The sequence below is a fragment of the Hyaena hyaena genome, unplaced genomic scaffold (genome assembly GCF_003009895.1).
Source record: "Hyaena hyaena isolate Hyena2069 unplaced genomic scaffold, ASM300989v1 scaffold_82, whole genome shotgun sequence".
NCBI lineage: Eukaryota > Metazoa > Chordata > Mammalia > Carnivora > Hyaenidae > Hyaena > Hyaena hyaena.
The window spans coordinates 906001-924616 of NW_024080713.1; the positions used below are offsets into that span (position 1 = coordinate 906001).

At 39.8% G+C, this 18616-nt stretch overlaps 1 protein-coding gene across 1 annotated transcript in view; it reads right to left on the reverse strand.

The window, feature by feature from the left end:
- Positions 1–18616, reverse strand: part of SVOPL (SVOP like) — a 60929-nt gene that overhangs the window by 11395 nt on the left and 30918 nt on the right. The window contains exons 10-13 of the mRNA XM_039234042.1: positions 13447–13652; positions 12681–12792; positions 11865–11946; positions 1076–1165 (exon numbers count right to left, since the gene is read on the reverse strand). Of these exons, the coding sequence (XP_039089973.1) occupies positions 1076–1165; positions 11865–11946; positions 12681–12792; positions 13447–13652 (490 nt within the window). The remainder of the gene's footprint in view (positions 1–1075; positions 1166–11864; positions 11947–12680; positions 12793–13446; positions 13653–18616) is intronic.

Here is an 18616-nt window from a genome sequence, read left to right on the forward strand (position 1 = left end):
AGTGGGAAAAGCACTCCCAAAATAGCTAAAAACACACAAACAATTTTATAGGAAATACACGAGACAGTCTGCTCAGTCCACAACAACCCCCTTTCTTTGAGAACTGCATTTCCCCAGCTGCATTCATAGATTAACCTTGACTCCTGGCCACAACTGATTTAGCTCAAGTGTGAACATCTGACCAGACCTGACTAGTGACAGCCCCTTTCTAGGGATGCAGAGGGAGTGCCTCAGTGTCTTCTGGTGGCTGGATCTAAGGATCTAGGTTTGAGATTCATGGGATGGCCATGTACACAGGCAAGCACAGCACTGGTCTTCAGGAAGAGTGGGGCAAATCCTGAATGCTCAGGAAGGCAAAGGAGTGACCTCGGGCCCAGATGAACATGAGGAGGAGAGGGCCTGAGTCCCTGTAACCTCTACTGCCTGGAGCAGACTCTCTCAGGGCCTAGCCTCACTCCTGTCTTTTTGCTGCAGTCAGTTCAGGTGGATTTACATTTCTGTGGCCAAAAGAGAGGGACCAGTGTAGATGAGCCAGCTGTTTAGCCCTCTGAAGAAATATTACCACGTGTGTCACCGTATCTGCCTATATCCTTCCTCAAACAAGGGTCTATCCATGATTCCAGGCCACCCTTGGATTTTTATCCCAGCCTGCACCTGGTTTGCCCTAGCACTAGACTTACACTGCCCACAAACGCCTCCCTGCACTTCTATCATCTGTTTTTCAATTGTACCCCAGAATAGGGTCAGGACTTGAACCCACTATCATTCAAACTGCTCAAGCTCCTGTGTCCTCCATTTCTTTTCTATCTTCCCACAACAATGCCCAACAAAACTGCAACCCTGCATGAGATGAAATACAGTTTATTGACCGACTACAAGCCTAGAAGCTTTTACTTAGCCTCCATCCCTAACCCATATTCACCAAACAATGGGCAAACAGCAACTCAAGAAAAATCATTAAGTAAAGAGAAATCCCTGATTAAACCCTTAACCTGAAATGACCTGAAATGCATCTTTCTCCATCTACTTTCCCCATCTACATCTTACCCCCCCGAAAGAAACTCCTGGCCTGTACCTGGGATATAAATGGTGCCACCATTGCACCAATGCGACACAGGGAGCCGCTGGTCCCCATCCCCAAAGCACGCATCGTCGTGGGGTAGACCTGGAGAAAGAAGCATATGAAGCATCAGTTAGCTTGGGCTCGCTCTTCCCCAAGTCCTCTGCCCTTCCTCCCCTGACCAGCTTTGGTATATATCAAATACAAGACTTTTTTTTTTTTTTGAGAGAGAGAGTGTGTGCGTGTGTGTGTGTGTGTGCGTGCACGTGCATGCATGAGCAAAGGAAGGGCAGAGAGAGAGGAAGAGAGAATCTTACAGAGGCTCCACACTCAGCATGAAACATATCATGGGGTTTGATCTCACAATGGTGAGATCATGACCTGAGCCGAAATTAAAGAGTTGGATGCTTAACTGACTGAGCCACCCAGGTGCCCCTCAAATACCAGATATTCTATACAGATATATAGGATGTGAGATACAGGACATGTGCATTCTGAGGCACACAACTCTGAATTTTTAAATATTAGAGAAAAAATAAACATTTAGCAATTATCCTTTAAATGACCAAATTCCAAAATATGTTTAATTGAATATTCCAAGTATAATTTTAAAAAAGTAAGCTTTGGAATCAAACAGAAGATTTCTATTTTAAAGCTATAAATGTATAAAGTAGTTCTGCTAATGGGGTGCCAGGGTGGCTCAGTCAGTTAAGCATTTAACTTCAGCTCAGGTCACGCTCTCGTGGTCCGTGAGTTCAAGCCCTGCATTGGGCTCTGTGCTGACAGCTCAGAGCCTGGAGCTTCCTTAGCATTCTGTGTCTCCCTCTCTCTCTGCCCCTTCCTTGCTTGCACTGTCTCTCTCTCAAAAATAAACACTTAAAAAAATAAATAAATAAAATAAAGTGGTTCTACTGAAGGTTAAGAAAATCCTCCCCAAATAATGATTCAGTGAAACCTTTAATACAGTTATAGTGAAAAGACCAATTTGCCAGGTACATGCTATACAATCATCACATTCTTGACGCAGTATTTTATGGCATAGGGGTCCCTGGCTGGCTCAACGGGTAGAGCACACAACTCTTAATCTCAGGGATCTGAGTTCAAGCCCCATGTTAGGTATGGAGGCTACTTAAAAGAAAAAAAGAATATTGCGGCATAATCTACTTTTTTGATGCAACTTTCTTACATTTATAATAAAACTTCATTAATCTGGACTTCATTAATTCCAAATTCTTATGGGAACTGGCAAAAGCAAGCAAATGGTATTTAACGAATTATAGGGAAAATACTTAATCTAAGGATGGTTTTTCAAAACTTGAGAATTTTCTCTCAAAGTTATACAATACCAATAATTTTTATTCCATTCGCTAAAGCAAAGCACATAGCCCCTTTCCTCAGTCACATTTTTTAAAGCAGCATCTGTCAAATACAAAATCAAGAAGCTTTCTGGCCTCAGCCAAAACTACCATATTTATAAGAGAAGGTCTAGGAGTTGAGTGCCTTTTTTTGGTAGCTTTTTTCTTTTTCTGGAAAATGAGGCTGCTGGCTATAACTGAAAATAATGGATTCAGATACATAGTGATGATGTCAGAGCAAAGAAAAAAGTCTTTTTTTTTCATGTTTTGATAATTCTGAGCAGAATAATAGAAGACAAATCATCTTCAGATATATACCTTTGATTTTTTTTTTTTAGGCAAGTATCACAAAGATTACTTAGAAATGACCTTTTAAATGAATTTGTTCCAAAATATGTTAAGTTGAATATTTCAAATATAACTTCAGAAGCACACTGTATTACTCATGTACAATATGTCAATTTTCTATTTTTGTCTGTATGGGGAGAAAAGAGTATTCTTCACTGAAGCTTTAATGGCTTTGACATGCCATATCTATAATCTCAACAAACAGACTTTTGCATTTCCTGAGATGAAAATGAACATAGCTTCCCCTATACTCTGCCTATACTGCCCTCCCCGGCAAGTATACCGCAGTTCTAGCAGACAGGCTCCTCCCCCAGAAGACTAGCACAGCTCCCTGTCCACACCACATCTCCCAAACAGAGAGTTCCACAAGCCTTCAGTTCTAGTGGAAGTAGCATCAGGTCTCATGTAATAAGCAGACCAGAGCCCAGCTAGTTAAAACTCACCACATTCTGGCAAAGGTCCAAATGCTGCCCACAGCAGGCAAGCAGAGCCTCTCCAGATGACCGGCCTGAGGGACAGGGCATCCAGAACACAATAGCAGAGTGCACACGGCACACACCAGACTCATTGACTGAAGCACCAGGCCCAGGACGCCAAATGACCTCTTCTTCATAAAGTCATTACTCTCAATAGGAAAGATAACAGGCTTTTCTAATACACAGAAGAAGGCAGAGACTTAGACAAAATGCCAAGATGGAGGGATTCATCCCAAATGAAACAATAAGATAAAGTCATGGTCAGATATCTAAGTGAAACAGATACAAGTAACATGCCTGATGGAGAATTTAGCAGTGATTCTAAGGATAGTCACTGGGCTTGAGAAAAGAATGGAAGATTTCAGGGAGGCCACTACCACAGAGGTACAGGAATTAAAGATGAATCCATCAGAGATGAAAATGCCATAATTGATATTGGGAACAGACTGGATGCCAGACCTCAAGGGTGAAAAAAGCAGAAGGAGTAAGTGATACAGAAAAAAAACTGGAAAATAATGAAATTGAACAATAGGGAGAGAAAGAAGCATTATGGAACACAAGAATAGACTTAGGGAACTCAGCAACTCCATCAAACATGAACAACATCCCTATTATAGGAGTCCCAGAAGAAGAGGAAAAAACGAGGCTGAAAATTTATTTGAGGAAATAACTGAAAACTTCCCTCATCTGAGGAAGGAAGAAACAGACATCCAGATCCAGGAGGCACAGAGAACTCCTGTCAAAATCAACCAAAGCATCGCAGCAACTTCTTACTCAATGCATCTCTGGAGGAAAGGAAAACAAAAACAGAAATGAACTATTGGGACCTCATCAAAATAAAAAGCTTCTGCACAGAGAAGGAAACAATCAGCAAAACTAAAAGGCAACTGACAGAACGGGAGAAGATATTTGCAAACGACATAACAGATAAAGGGTTAGTATCCAAAGCCTATAAAGAACTTATCAAACTCAACACCCAAAAAACAAATAATCCAGTGAAGAAATGGCAAAAGACATGAATAGACACTTTTCCAAAGAAAACATCCAGATGGCCAAACAACACATGAAAAAATGCTCAACATCACTCATCATCAGGGAAACACAAATCAAAACCACAATGAGATACCACCTCACACCTGTCAGAATGGCTAACATTAACAACTCAGGCAACGATAGATATTGGCAAGGATGTGGAGAAAGAGGATCTCTTGCACTGCTGGCGGGAATGCAAACTGGTGCAGCCATTCTGGAAAACAGCATGGAGGTTCCTGAAAAAACTAACAATAGAACTACCCTATGACCCAGCAATTGCACTACTAGGTATTTATCCAGGGGATACAGGTGTGCTGTTTCCAAGGGGCACATGCACCCCTATGTTTATAGCAGCGCTATCAACAATAGCCAATGTATGGAAAGAGCCCAAATGTACATCAACGGATGAATGGATAAAGAAGATGTGGTATATATATCCAATGGAGTATTACTCAGCAATTAAAAAGAATGAAATCTTGCCATTTGCAACTGTGTGGATGGAACTAGAGGGTATTATGCTAAGCGAAATTAGTCAGAGAAAGACAAATATCATATGACTTCACTCATATGAGGACTTGAAGATACAAAACAGATGAACACAAGGGAAGGGAAGCAAAAATAATATAAAAACAGGGAGGGGGACAAAACATGAGACTCTTAAATATGGAGAACAAACAGGGATGCTGGAGGGGTGTGGGAGGGGGGATGGGCTAAATGGGTGAGGGGCATTAAGGAATCTACTCCTGAAATCATTGTTACACTATATGCTATCTTAGATGTAAATTTTTAAAAACTAATAAATTTTTTAAATAATCAATCAATAATAAAATGTGAAGAGAAAAACAATAACAGGAACCAACAATGGTACAAACACAGTTGAATCATCTGTCAACCTTTGCTGATTGACGTCAGACTGGCTACAAATGGTGTCTTACAAGTTAGGGGCAAGGTGACCTCCAGGGTCATAGGCTTATGCTTCTTTAGATCATTTGCCTTCTCCAGGTACATCTCTAAAGGTGTGCAAATGCATGTCAAGGGAGCTTTTAGCAAGTCAGAGTTCAAATTTTGGAATTGCTGCCCTGAAGGGATTTAGATTATCTGAATTTATTCTATGAGAAAAAGGAAACTTCAATAATTCCAAAGCTTCCAAACAAAAATTTCTAATTCTCCTCTGACCACCTTTATAAACTTTTTAAATAATACCTCCTACTCTGTTTCTATCACTATTGTTTTTCCCTCTTTTTTTCCTTATGACATGTTATTTCCTAATAGATTTGCCTATTGTCTGTCCCCCACCCCACTAGAGGGTAAGCTTTTTGACAACAGGGATATTATATATTATGTTCACTGCTGTACCCCCAACATATGGGTCACTGCCCAGCTAAGAGAAGTTATCAATAAGTGAATGAATCTAATCAAACATCTATCTAAGGTGATTCACTAAACGTTTCTTAGGTGCATTAGTAAGTAAAAGGATAACTCAAGCTAAAAAGAAAGAAAGAGGCACATTGATTTACCACCTATAATAGGACCACCTATAAATGTTAACCAACAATATCATCATTTTCATTATTACATATCCATGATTTTAGATGACATATGACCTCGGAGACAATATTCCGGAGCTTCCTCTTGGCCGTGGGATAAAATCTTGACTTTGACTCTCTCTCGTCAAGACTATATACACATTCATTCTTTGTTTAGACAATAAAGGAAAAAACCTGTTGAAAAGGAAAGTGAAGGCAGTCATAAGAAGATAGAAGCTTTATTAACAGCAAGATTCCTGATCAGGAAGCACAAAAAGGTGCGGACTGAATAACCATTGGTTTCAGAGAACATTTTGAGATTTTAGTTTCTTTCAATAAAACACATTATGTCTCTGGTGGGGAAAAAAATAAACAAAAGTAGGCCAATACCAAGACATATTGTAGTTAAATTTGCAAAATAGAGTGAAAGAAAAAATCCTAAAAGCAGCAAGACAAAAGAAGTTCCTAACTTACAATGGAATACCCATAACACTAGCTACAGATCTCTCCATAGAAATGTGGCAAGCCAGAAGGGAGTGGCATGATATATTTAAAGGACTGAATGGAAAAATTTGCAGCCATGTACACTCTATCCAGCAAGGCTATCATTCAGAATACAAAGAGAGATAAAGAGGGGCGCCTGGGTGGCTCAGTCAGTTAAGTGTCTGACTTCAGCTCAGATCTCACAGTTCATGGGTTCGAGCCCCACATCGGGCTCTGTGCTGACAGCTAGCTCAGAGCCTGGAGCCTGTTTCAGACTCTCCCCTGCTCACACTCTCTCTTTCTCTCTCTCAGAAATAAGTATTTTTTTAAAAATTTTTAATAAGAAAAAGGAAAAAAAAAAAACAGCGAAGAGAGATAGTTTACCAGGCAAACAAAGACTAAAGGAGTTTGTGACCACTAAATCAGCCCTGAAAGAAATATTGAAATATTTCCACTTTTTGAGTGGAAAGGAGAGAACAAAAGTGACAAACACAAGAAAGGAGCAGAGAAAAGCTGCAGAAACAACCATGATACAAGTAATAAAATGGCACTAAATACATACCAACAATTCCACTGAATGTAAATGGACTAAAGACTCTAATCAAAAGACACAGGGTGTCAGTGATGCCTGAGTGGCTCAGTTGGTTAAGTGTCTGACTCTTGGTTTTGGATCAGGTCATGATCTCACGGTTTCTTGAGTTCAGGCCCCACACCAGACTCTACGCTGGCAGCATGGAGCCTGCTTGGGATTCTTGGTCTCCTCTTCCTCTGACCCTTCCCCACTCATGCTGTCTTAGTCTCTCTCAAAAATAAATAAAATAAACTTTCAAGAAACCACACAGGATGTCAGAATGGGTAAACAAACAAGACCCATCTATATACCTCCTATAAGAAACTCATTTTAGATCTCAAGACACCTGCAGATTCAAAGTGAGGATAAACATTTATCAAGCAAATGGGTGTCAAAAGAAAGCTGGAGTAGCAATACTTATTTCAGACTAGCTAGATTTTAAGCCAAAGACTATAACAAGAGATGAAGGGCACTATAACATAAAAAAGGGGACAATCCAACAAGAAGATCTAACAGTTGTAAATATTTATGCCCACAAAAGTGGGAGCACCCAAATATATAAACCAATAACAAAAGTCAAGGAGCACATTGATAACAACACAATAATATTAACCAACTTTAACACCACACTTACATCAATGGACAAATCATCTAAGCAGAAAATCAACAAGGAAACAATGGCTTTAAGTGGCATATTGGACCAGATTCAAAATATTTCATCCTAAAGCAGCACAATATACATTCTTTTCAAATGCACTTGGATCATTCTCCAAAAGAGATCACATACTCGGTCACAAATCAGGCCTCAATAAGTACAAAAAGACTGAGATCATAACATGCAAATTTATGATCACAACACTATGAAACTGGAAGAAGAAATTTGGAAAGACCACAAATACATGGACGTTAGACAACATGCTTCTAAAGAATGAATTGGTCTACCAGGAAATCACAGAAAAAATAAAAATACATGAAAATGAAACACAATGGCCCAAAATCTTTGGGATGCAGTAAAGTGGTCACTGGAGGGAAGTATATAGCAATACAGGGCTACATCAAGAAGAAAAGTCTCAAACAACCTAATCTTACACCTAAACGAGATAGAAAAAGAACAAGAAATGAAGCTAAAAACCAGAAAAAGAAGGGGGACAATCCAGACTGGAGCAGAAATAAATGATAAAGAAACTTTAAAAAGGCAATAGAATATATCAATGAAACTAGGAGCTGGTTCTTTGGAAAAAATTAATAATAAAATCGATATACTCTTATCCAGATTTATCAAAAAGAAAAAGGACACAAATAGATAAAATCACAAATAAGAGAGGAGAAATAACCACCAACACCACAATACAAAATGCAAACAATTTGGAGAATATTCAGAGAATATTATGGAAAACTATGTGCCAACAAATTGGACAACCTGGAAGAAATGGATAAATTCCTAAAACCATATGAACTACCAAAAACTGACATAGAAAGAAACAGAAAAGTTGAACAGACCAATAGTCAGCAAAGAAATTGAATCAAGTAATAAAGTATCTCCCAACGAACAAAAGTCCAGGACCAGATAGCTTGACAGGGGCATTCTACCAAACATTTAGAGTTAATACCTCTTCTTCTCAAACTATCTTCCCACCCAAAAAACGAAATTGAAGGAAAACTTCCAAAATCATTCTATGAGGCCAGCATTACTCTGACTCCAAAACCAGATAAAGACTCCACAAAAGAAAACAAACAAACAAAAACCTGTAGGTCAATATCCCTAATGAATATGGATGCAAAACTTCTTAATAAAATACTAACAAATTGAATCCAATAGTACATTAACAGAATCATTTCCCACGATCAATTGGGATTTATTACTGGGTTGCCAGGGTGGTTTAATATTGGCAAAACAATCAATATGATACACCATATTAATAAAAGATAAGAACCATTTGCTCCTTTCAGTAGATGCAACAACAACAAAAAAGCATTTGTCAAAGTACGGCATCCATTCGTGATAAAGCCCTCAACAAAGTAGGGGTTAGAGGGAACACACCTCAACAACATAGAGGCCATATATGAAAAACACACAGCTAGTATCATCCTCAGTGAGAAAAACTGAGAGCTATTCCCCTATGCTCAGAATCATGACAGGGATTCTCATCACTGTTGCTCAACATAGTACTGGAATCCTAGCCACAGCAATCAGACAACAAAAAGAAATCAATAGCATCTAAATCAGCAAGGAAAAAGTCCAACTTTTACTATTTGCAGATGGCACAATCCTATATATAGAAAACCTGAATTTTTTTTCCACCAAAAAATTACTAGAATACATGAATTCAGTAGTCACAGAATACAGTATCAACATCAAATCGGTTGCATTTCTATACACCAATAATGGAAGCAGCGAAAGAGAAATCAAGGAATAAATCCCATTTACAATTGCACCAAAAACCATTAGATACCTAGGAATAAACCTAACCAAAGAGGTTAAAGATCTATACTCTGAAAACTATAAAATACTGGTGAGAGAAATGGAAAATGACACAAAGAAATGGAAAAACATTCTGTGCATGGATTGGAACAAACAAATGCTGTTAAAATGTCTATACTACCCAAAGCGATATACACATTTAATGCAATCCCTATCAAAATAACAAGAGCATTTTTCACAGAGCTAGAACAAACAATCCTAAAATTTGTATGCAGCCACAAAAGACCCCAAAGAACCAAAACAATTTTGAAAAAGAAAAGCAAACCTGGAGGCATCACAATTCTGAACTTTAAGTTATATTACAAAGCTGAAGTGATCAAGACAGTATGGTATTGGCACAAAAACGGACACAGAGATCAATGGAACAGAATAGCAAACCCAAAAATGAACCCACAGCTATGTGGTCAATTAATCTTCAACAAAACAGAAAAGAACATCCAATAGAAAAACGACTTTCTCTTCAACAAATGGTGTTGAGAAAATTGGACAATAAAATGCAAAAGAATGAAATTGGACCACTTTCTTATACCATACACAAAAATAAATTCAAAATGGATACAAGACCTAAATGTGAAACAGGAAACCATTAAAATCCTAGAGAACACAGGCAGTAACTTTTTTTTTTTTTTTTTTTTTTACATTTTTTTTGAGAGAGAAAGAGGGAGCCAAGAAGGGTATGGGGAGGGGGGAGGGAGAGGGAGAGAGGGTGAGAGCGAGAAAATCCCAAGCAGGCTCCATGCTTCAGCACAGAGCCTGATGTGGGGCTCAGACTGATGAACTGTGAGATCATGAGCTGAGCCAAAATCAAGTCAGATGCTTAACCAGCTGAACTACTAAGGTGCCCAGCAGCAACCTCTGTGTCATCAGCTGCAGCAACTTCTTGATAGGTCTGAAGCAAGGGAAACAAAAGTAAAAATAAACTATTGATACTTCATCAAAATAAAAACCTTCTGCACAACGAAGGAAACAATCAGCACAACTACAAGATAATCTACTGAGTGAGAGATGATTCTGTAAAAGACATATCTGATAAAGGGTTAGTATCCAAAATGTATAAAGAAATTATCAACCCAACACCCCAAAAAAATAATCCAGTTAAAAAACGGGCAGAAGGCATGAATAGACATTTTTTCCAAAGAAGACATCCAGATGACCAACAGACACATGAAAAGAGGTTCAACATCACTCATTATCAGGGAAATACAAATCAAAACTACAATGAGATATTCTCACACCTATCAGAATGGCCAAAGTTAACAGTACAGGAAAAACAGGTATTGGAAAAGATGTGGAGAATAGGGAATCCTATTACACTATTGGTGGGAATGCAAACTGATGTAGTCACTCTGGAAAACAACATGGAATTTCCTTAAAAAATAAAAAATAGAACTTCTCTATGATCCAGCAATTGCACTACTAGGTACTTCTTCAGAGAATACAAAAATATTTATTTAAAGGGGCACATGCACCCCAATGTTTATAGCAGTGCTATCAACAGTAGCCAAATTATGGAAAGAGCCCAAATGTCCATTGACTGATGAATGGATAAAGAAGATGTGGTGTATATATACAAGGGGATACTACTCAGCCATAAAAAAGAATGAAATCTTGTCATTTGCAATGACATGGATAGAGCTACAGAGTATTACACTTAAGCTAAATAAGTCAATCAGAAAAACAAATACCATATGATTTCACTCATATGTGGAACTTAACAAAACAAACGAGCAGAGAGAGAGAGAGACAAACCAAGAAACAGACTTTCAACTACAGAGAACAAAAACTGATGGTTACAGATGGGGGGTGGAATGGGAGGAAAGGTGAAATAGGTGATAGGGATTAAGGAATGTACTTTTGGGGACGAGCAATGGGTGCTGTATGGAGGTGATGAATCACTGTATTGTACACCTGAAACTATTTTTACACTGTATGTTAACTAACTGGAATTTAAATAAAAACTTGGAAAGACAGAAAAGAAAATGGGCACAGCTTTACCAGCCCCTGTAGTACCATCTTCTCTAGCTCAATGAAGGACAAAAACAGTTAAAATACTGTTAAATTTCCTATTCAGATATTGTTTATTTCTAGGAATAGTAGCTCTTCAGTATGTGTGTTTATGAGGATATTCTCAAGCTTCTTTATGTAGCACCTCATACAGTAGCTGTATTAATTCAATAAATTCATAAAGAATGTCATATTCAAATTTAAGCAATTTCTATTTTATTCAAACTTAAGCTACATGTTGCAAGTAACAGATGGATGAAAACCACCACAGTGCTAGGACAATGAGTTTTTTACATGTATGCTGTGTCACAAGAAAGGCAGGTCTTAAATTTCTTTTTAGAGACTGGCTTGCACTCGATGTTAAGGAGCAGAGGAAACTCTCAAATAAACCTCCTGGTATCATTTTCATGGAGTATTTTTAGAAAATCGTTCAAAGTCAACAGAGGCTAGGACACGTCTGTGGACAGACACCCAGAGTAGCTCACCTTGCGTGCCTCGGTGGACCCACACCCCTCCCCACAACTGACCTCAGCAGTGTAAATATAGATGGTGTTGAAGTTGGCTGCCACCAAAGCTCTCAGCATGAACAGGAAGCCAATGAGGCCAGCACTAGGGAACAAGATGCCAGAGAAGTTAGGAAAGGCAGCATGGAGGGCTTTCCATGGCCCTGACAGGTGCTCACATTACATAACTGAGCATTACAGATGCCAACACACGCCTACAGATAACCAGGTCCTGGGAGGTGCTGCTTCTCAACTGGCCTGATTGTGGGGTCCTCAAGGAAATGCCTGACTCCAGCCTTCAGCCCAACTCCCTGTCCTCCCCTCTGCCCCAAGTGGGCAATTCCAGCCTGACCCCCAACCTCAGATTAGCACACCTGCTGCTGCCACCCTCCAAAACCGATGCAGCTCACAGAATATGTATTATAAGTGAGGACATTTCAGGATTGCAAATTAATAGTGAAATGAATCTTTATGCCACAGGTATATTACCTCTTTCCCTGAACTATCTTAATAATGGTCCCAACAATTTGTTAAACAATTGCGGTCCTGAGGTTCCAGGAAGCTTTGCAGAAAGCTCCTAACTACCTTGGTGGGTACAAAGATTGCACCAGCACTAGCACTTATGTCCTGGAATAGCAGAGGTGGGGCTGGGTCTGTGGAAGAAGGAAGGGGGGTGGCGTGGGTCAGAAAGGCAATTCCAGTCAGACCAGCAGCCCATTCACTACTCTGCTCATGAGAGTTTCTTTCCCTGATCCTATTAAACACTATGGGTCAAAAAAACTCCAACTTAAAGCCACTGCACAAAACTAGATTGTTTTGAAGCAACCAGAGATAAAATACCTTGATGTGCAAATGTTGAGGAGAAGGAAGAATAAGGCTGTACATCCCATGGTGATAGAAAGACTCAGCCGTCTTCCCAGGAAATTAATGCCCAGGATATTGAAAGGATTCACTAGAAAACAAATGACAGTAACAGCTTCTGAAACCTTGAAAGCAAGATGCATTTATCACCATTGGCAAGGGTTCCTCGTCATTTCAGAAAGAGGCAACTTCATCCAAACCTCATGTGTGTTCCAGCCAAAGCCCGGTAACATGATCATCAAACTCAGGACTCCCTTTCAATATGTCTGTTCCTCATAGGTGCAAGAATGACAAGCACTGGCATGTATATAAAGGATATTTTACGCCCAAGATGCTTATTACAGCATGTAGGTCAGTCATTAATTGCAACCCTGCTAGACCCATATTTTAAATGGTTTACACTGTTTTTCATCAAATTGAAGGTTCTGTTGATTTTTAAGTACCATTCTTTTAAGTATACTAAAACAAAAACAGTGCTGCAAATTGAAATCTAACAAGCCACTGTAAGACACATCTCAGTTTCAGAGATGTCAAAACATGGAGGAAAACACGCATCCTAGGGTTGATGTCATACTACTATATTCAAAGCTCTACTCCTCCGGACTTCTCCCCACACCAATCTGCACTGGAGACATATCAGCAAGATGTAGGGACTTATTCAGTTCTACCAGGCAGGAGGCACATCTATGACAGGGTCTCCCACCCCAAACAGAAAGGTGCCCAATACACAGAAGTAGACATTTACGAGCAATTTCACCAATGGTGCTGATAATCATGGTCTTGTAGTCAGAGGGGGCAAACATGTGGCAGTGGCAGGGGCTCTGGCTCCCTTCTGTGTCCCCCACAGTCACCACCACCTCGGACTCAGACCGTGAACCACAAACCAGGTCCCGCTCCAGCAGCTCAGCACTGGCCAGGATGACCCCGTAGTAGGCGAAAGAAATTCCCAGCCTGGAAGTGAGAGAAGCCAGTCATTAGAATGGCTGCCACCAGCCTGAGGGAGGTGCAGTGCCACCAAAGTAGAGAGAAGGGGAGAGAAGGGGGGGAGCAGTCAGGGCAGGAGGCACTGGGTGGGAAGGGTGTGGAAGGCAAGGCTCACCTATCTCATGGAGCCTGGGGAGGTGTGCAGGGGAACTGGGGTGGGAAATGGATTTGCAAGTGCAGCCTAGGACCAGATCCCAGAGTGCCCCATAGCCAGTGAGGGGGTGTGAAGCACAAAATTACTGGCTTAAAACAACACACATTATTACATCAGTCCTGTAAACCAGGAGTTGTATGGGTCTGGCTGATTTCTCTGCTCAGAGCCTCAGGAGACAGAAATCAAAGTGTAGGCAAGGCCACATGCCTTTGTAGGTGTGGGGGCAGAATCCTTCCAGATCCCAGGCATAATTCTCTCCATGGGGATGGAAAACTCCTCTCTCCATCCCCTTGCTGCTGTTGACCAGTTGCTCTCAGCTTCTGTAGGCTTCCTTCAGGCCCAATCCTCCTCATGCTCTGGAATCACCTGCCTCACCTCTTACTTTCTTCTCTGCTCCATCTTTGATTCCAACTGGAAACATCACTCTACTCTTAAAAACTGTTCCATTTGATGTCAGACTCTATGTACTTTGTTTCATTTTTGTATGAATCCTTAAGAATACATAGGGTGTTCCAGAAAAGTTCAAAGCAAATCCTTTTCTTAGAATTACAAAGCAGGCATCTGTGATTTTAAAAGCCCCTTATGGGGGGAGGGGGGCGCCAAGATGGTGGAGCAGCATGGAAGTTCTCTGCTTCTCTTGTCCCTGAAATGCAACCAGATCAGCAACAAACCATTTTGCACATCTAGAAAATTGATCTGAGGATTAACTCAACAATCTGCATAACTTGAGCCACAGAACTCAGCAGGTACACAGTGCAGAGAGGTAAACAGGGGGAAGAAAGAGGTCGCAGAGAGTAGGGAGCTGTTTTAGTTTGTGGAGAGAGGACAGAGACAGTGGGGAAGAGTATATAGGAAAAGCACTCCCCCCAAAAAAGTAGATGGAGAGAAAGAGAAAGAGTGGAAACACCCAGAAGGGTCTGAACAAGAAAGGGAGAAAGGAGAAAGGAGGTTTCAATAACATTAAGACTCTATAAATAGGGCAGAGCAGCATTGGAAATTCCACAGCCCAATGGTGGTGCTCTAGTGGGAAGGGCGAATCACCAGGAGTTGGCAGTGAGGTCCAAGGGGTCCTTGGGCCACAAAGGGAGAGGCAGTTTCCCTACTGGGAGGACATTTGGTAGAGGCTGTGTGGCCTCCACATGGGAAAAGGTCCTAGTGGACTGTGGACAGCAGCCACATTTGCTGGACACTAGGCTGCAGTGAAGCCTGGCACCAGATGTGTGCTACAATTTGCCATAGTCCCTGAACTGTCGCTGCTCCACGACCATGCAAACTTTTTCTGCGGCAGAAAAGTCTCTGGGTCTCTGGGCCTCCACAATAGTGCAGATGCACAAGCATTCCTGGGGTCAAGCTGGCACCCAGCCATTGCTCAGCTAAGACCCTCCCCCAGAGGATCAGAGTGGGCCCAAATGACAGGGCTTTCAGAAATGAGGAGTTTGGAAACAGAGCCCATCTGAGATAAAATTCGGGAAGGAGGTGCCACCTGGTAGGCTGACAGCTTGGTCCAGACAGTAGAGGAGTGGGAAGTGGATGGAAGCTGGAGATAAAAGAGGAGGGCCTGATGGCTGGTTGGACAGAACACAGAATTCTGATACTAGAGACTGGGAAGCTGGGTGACACCATTTCACCTCTCTCACACCTGTGCATATATATGCAGGCACGCCACACCAATCCACCACAATAAGCTAAGCAGTGCCACCTAGTGGAGTACAGAGCTGTTAAACCAAGACCTGTCCAACTGTGGCAACCAAGTCCTAGAGTAGGACACAAGTTTCTTCACCTGCTTAGTGTACAGACTATAAAGTGCTCCATAGTTTGATTTCTAGTGGAAACTGGAAGTAATTTCATTGGGATTTCATTCTGTTCATTGGTCCATCTATTCATTTTTTTCTCTTTTTATTTTCTTGGATAGAGAAAGAGAAAAAATTTATTTTTATTTTCCGTTTTTATAAAATTTAAAAAAATTTACTATTTATTTGGTAATTTTTTATTCTATTTTACTTTCTTCATTTCATTTTATTCTATTCTTATTTTTCTTTTCTTTCCCTTTTTTCTCTATTCTGTCAAGCTTCTTTCAACTATCAGACCAAAACACAACTAGGATCTAGCTTCCTTCATTTGATTTTTTGTGTTTTTAATTTTTTAATTTTAATTTTTATTTTAGTAATTATTTTTCTTTCTTCAAAATAATGAAAATAAGGAATTCACCCCAAAAGAAAGAACAGGAAGAAATGACAGCCAGGGACTTAATCAACACAGATATGACCAAGATGTCTGAACTAGAATTTAGGACCACAATAATAAGAATACTAGCTTGGGTTGAAAAAAAAACATAGAATCTCTTTCTCCAGATATAAAAGAAGTAAAATCTAGTCAGTATGAAACAAAAAATGCTATAACTGAGATGCAATTTCAAATGGATGTCACAGTGGCCAGGATGAATGAAGCAGAGCAGTGAATCAGTGATACAAAAGACAAAATTATGGAGAATACTGAAGCAGAAAAAAGAGGGAAACTAAAGCAAAAGAGGATATAAGAATTAGACAACTCAGTGGCCCATTAAAAAGGAATAACATCCAAATTATAGGAGTCTCATAAGATGGAGAGAGAGAAAAAGGGGTAGAAGGTTTATGTGAGCAATCATAGCAGAAAACTTTACTAACCTGATGAAAGACACAGACATCAAAATCTAGGAAGCATAGAGAACTCCCATTAGATTCAACAAAAACCGACCATCAACAAGGCATATCACAGTCAAATTCACAAAATACTCAGGCAAGGAAAGAGCTATGAAGGCAGCAAGGGGAAAAAGTCCTTAACCTATGAGGAAAGAGAGATCAGATTCATGAAAGACCTATTCTTTTTCTATACACCAATAATGTAGTAGAAAGAGAAATCAAGGAATTGGTCCCATTTATAATTGCACAAAAACCCATAAAATACTTAGGAATAAACCTAAACCTAAAAGAGGTAAAATAAAATCTATACACTGAATGCTATAGAAAGCTTACAAAAGAAATTGAAGATGACACAAAAACATGGAAAAACATTTCATGCTCCTGGATTGGAAGAACAAATATTGTTAAAATGTTGATACTACCCAAAGCAATCTGCATATTCAATGCAATCCCTATCAAAATAACTCCAGAATTCTTCACAGAACTAGAACAATCCAAAATTCGCATGGAACCAGAAAAGACCCCAAATAACCAAAGCAATACTGACAAAGAAAACTGAAGCTGGAGGCATCACAATCCCAGCCTTTAAGATGTATTACAAAGCTGTAATCACCAAGGAAGTATGGTACTGGCACAAAAACAGAGACTTAGATCAATGGAACAGAGTAGAGAACCAAGAATTGGACCCACAAACATATGGCCAACTAATCTTTGACAAAGCAAGAAAGAATATCCAGTGGAATAAAGACAGTCTCTTCAGCAAACGATACTGGGAAAACCCGACAGTGACATGTAGAAGACTGAACCTGAACCACTTTCTTACACCACACACAAAAATAAACTCAAAATGGATGAAAGACCTAAAGGTAAGACAGGAAGCCATCAAAATCCTAGAGGAAAAAGCAGGCAAAAACCTCTCTGACCTTGTCCACAGCAATTCACACTCAACATGTCTCAGAGGCAAGGGAAACAAAAGCAAAAATAAACTATAGGGACCTCATCAAGGTACAAAGCTTCTGTACAGCGAAGGAAACAATTAGCAACACTAAAAGGCAACCAACGGACTAGGAGAAGTTATTTGCAAATTACGTATCAAATAAAGGGTTGGTATCCAAAATCTATAAAGAGCTTATCAGACTCAACACCCAGAAACCAAATAACCCAGTGAAGAAACGGGCAAAAGACATCTATAGACACTTTCAAAAGAAGAAATCCAGATGGCAAAGAGACACATGAAAAAATGCTCAACATCACTCATCATCAGGGAAATAAAATAAAAACCACAATGAAATACCACCTCACACTAATCGGAATGGCTAACATTAACAACTCAGGCAAGAACAGCTGTTGGTGAGGATGCGGGGAAGAGGGACTCTTTTCCACTACGGGTGGGAATGCAAACTGGTGCAGCCACTCTGGAAAAAAGTATAGAGGTTCCTCAAAAAATTAAAAATAGAAGTACGCTACAACTCAGGAACTGCACTACTGGGTATTTATCCAAATGATACAGGTGAGCTGTTTCAACAGGGCATATGCACCCCAGTGTTTAAAGCAGGGCTATTGATAATAGCCAAAGTATGGAAAGAGCCTAAATGTCCATTGACAGATTAATGGATAAAGAATATGTGGTGTATGTATATACATATATTTATATATGTATATAAATATATAAACACACAATGGAGTATCAGTCAGTAATCAAAAAGAATGAAATCTTGCCATTTGCAACAACATGGATGGAACTAGAGGGTATTATGCTAAGCAAAATGAGCCAGAGAAAGACAAGTATCATATGGCTTCACTTATATGTGGGATTTAAGATATAAAACAGATGAACATAAGGGAAGCCAAAATATGAGACTCTTAACTATAGAGAACAAATTGAGGGTTACTAGAGGGGTTGGGGGATTGGCTAAATGGGCAAGGGACATTAAGGAAGACACTTGTTGGGATGAGCACTGGGTGTTACATGTAGGGGATTAATCACTGGATTCTACTTCTGAAAGCATTATTCCACTAAATGCTAACTAACTTGGATATAGTAAAAAAAAATAAATAAATAAAACTCAAGTGACTGGATTACTTAATCCAGGATACTT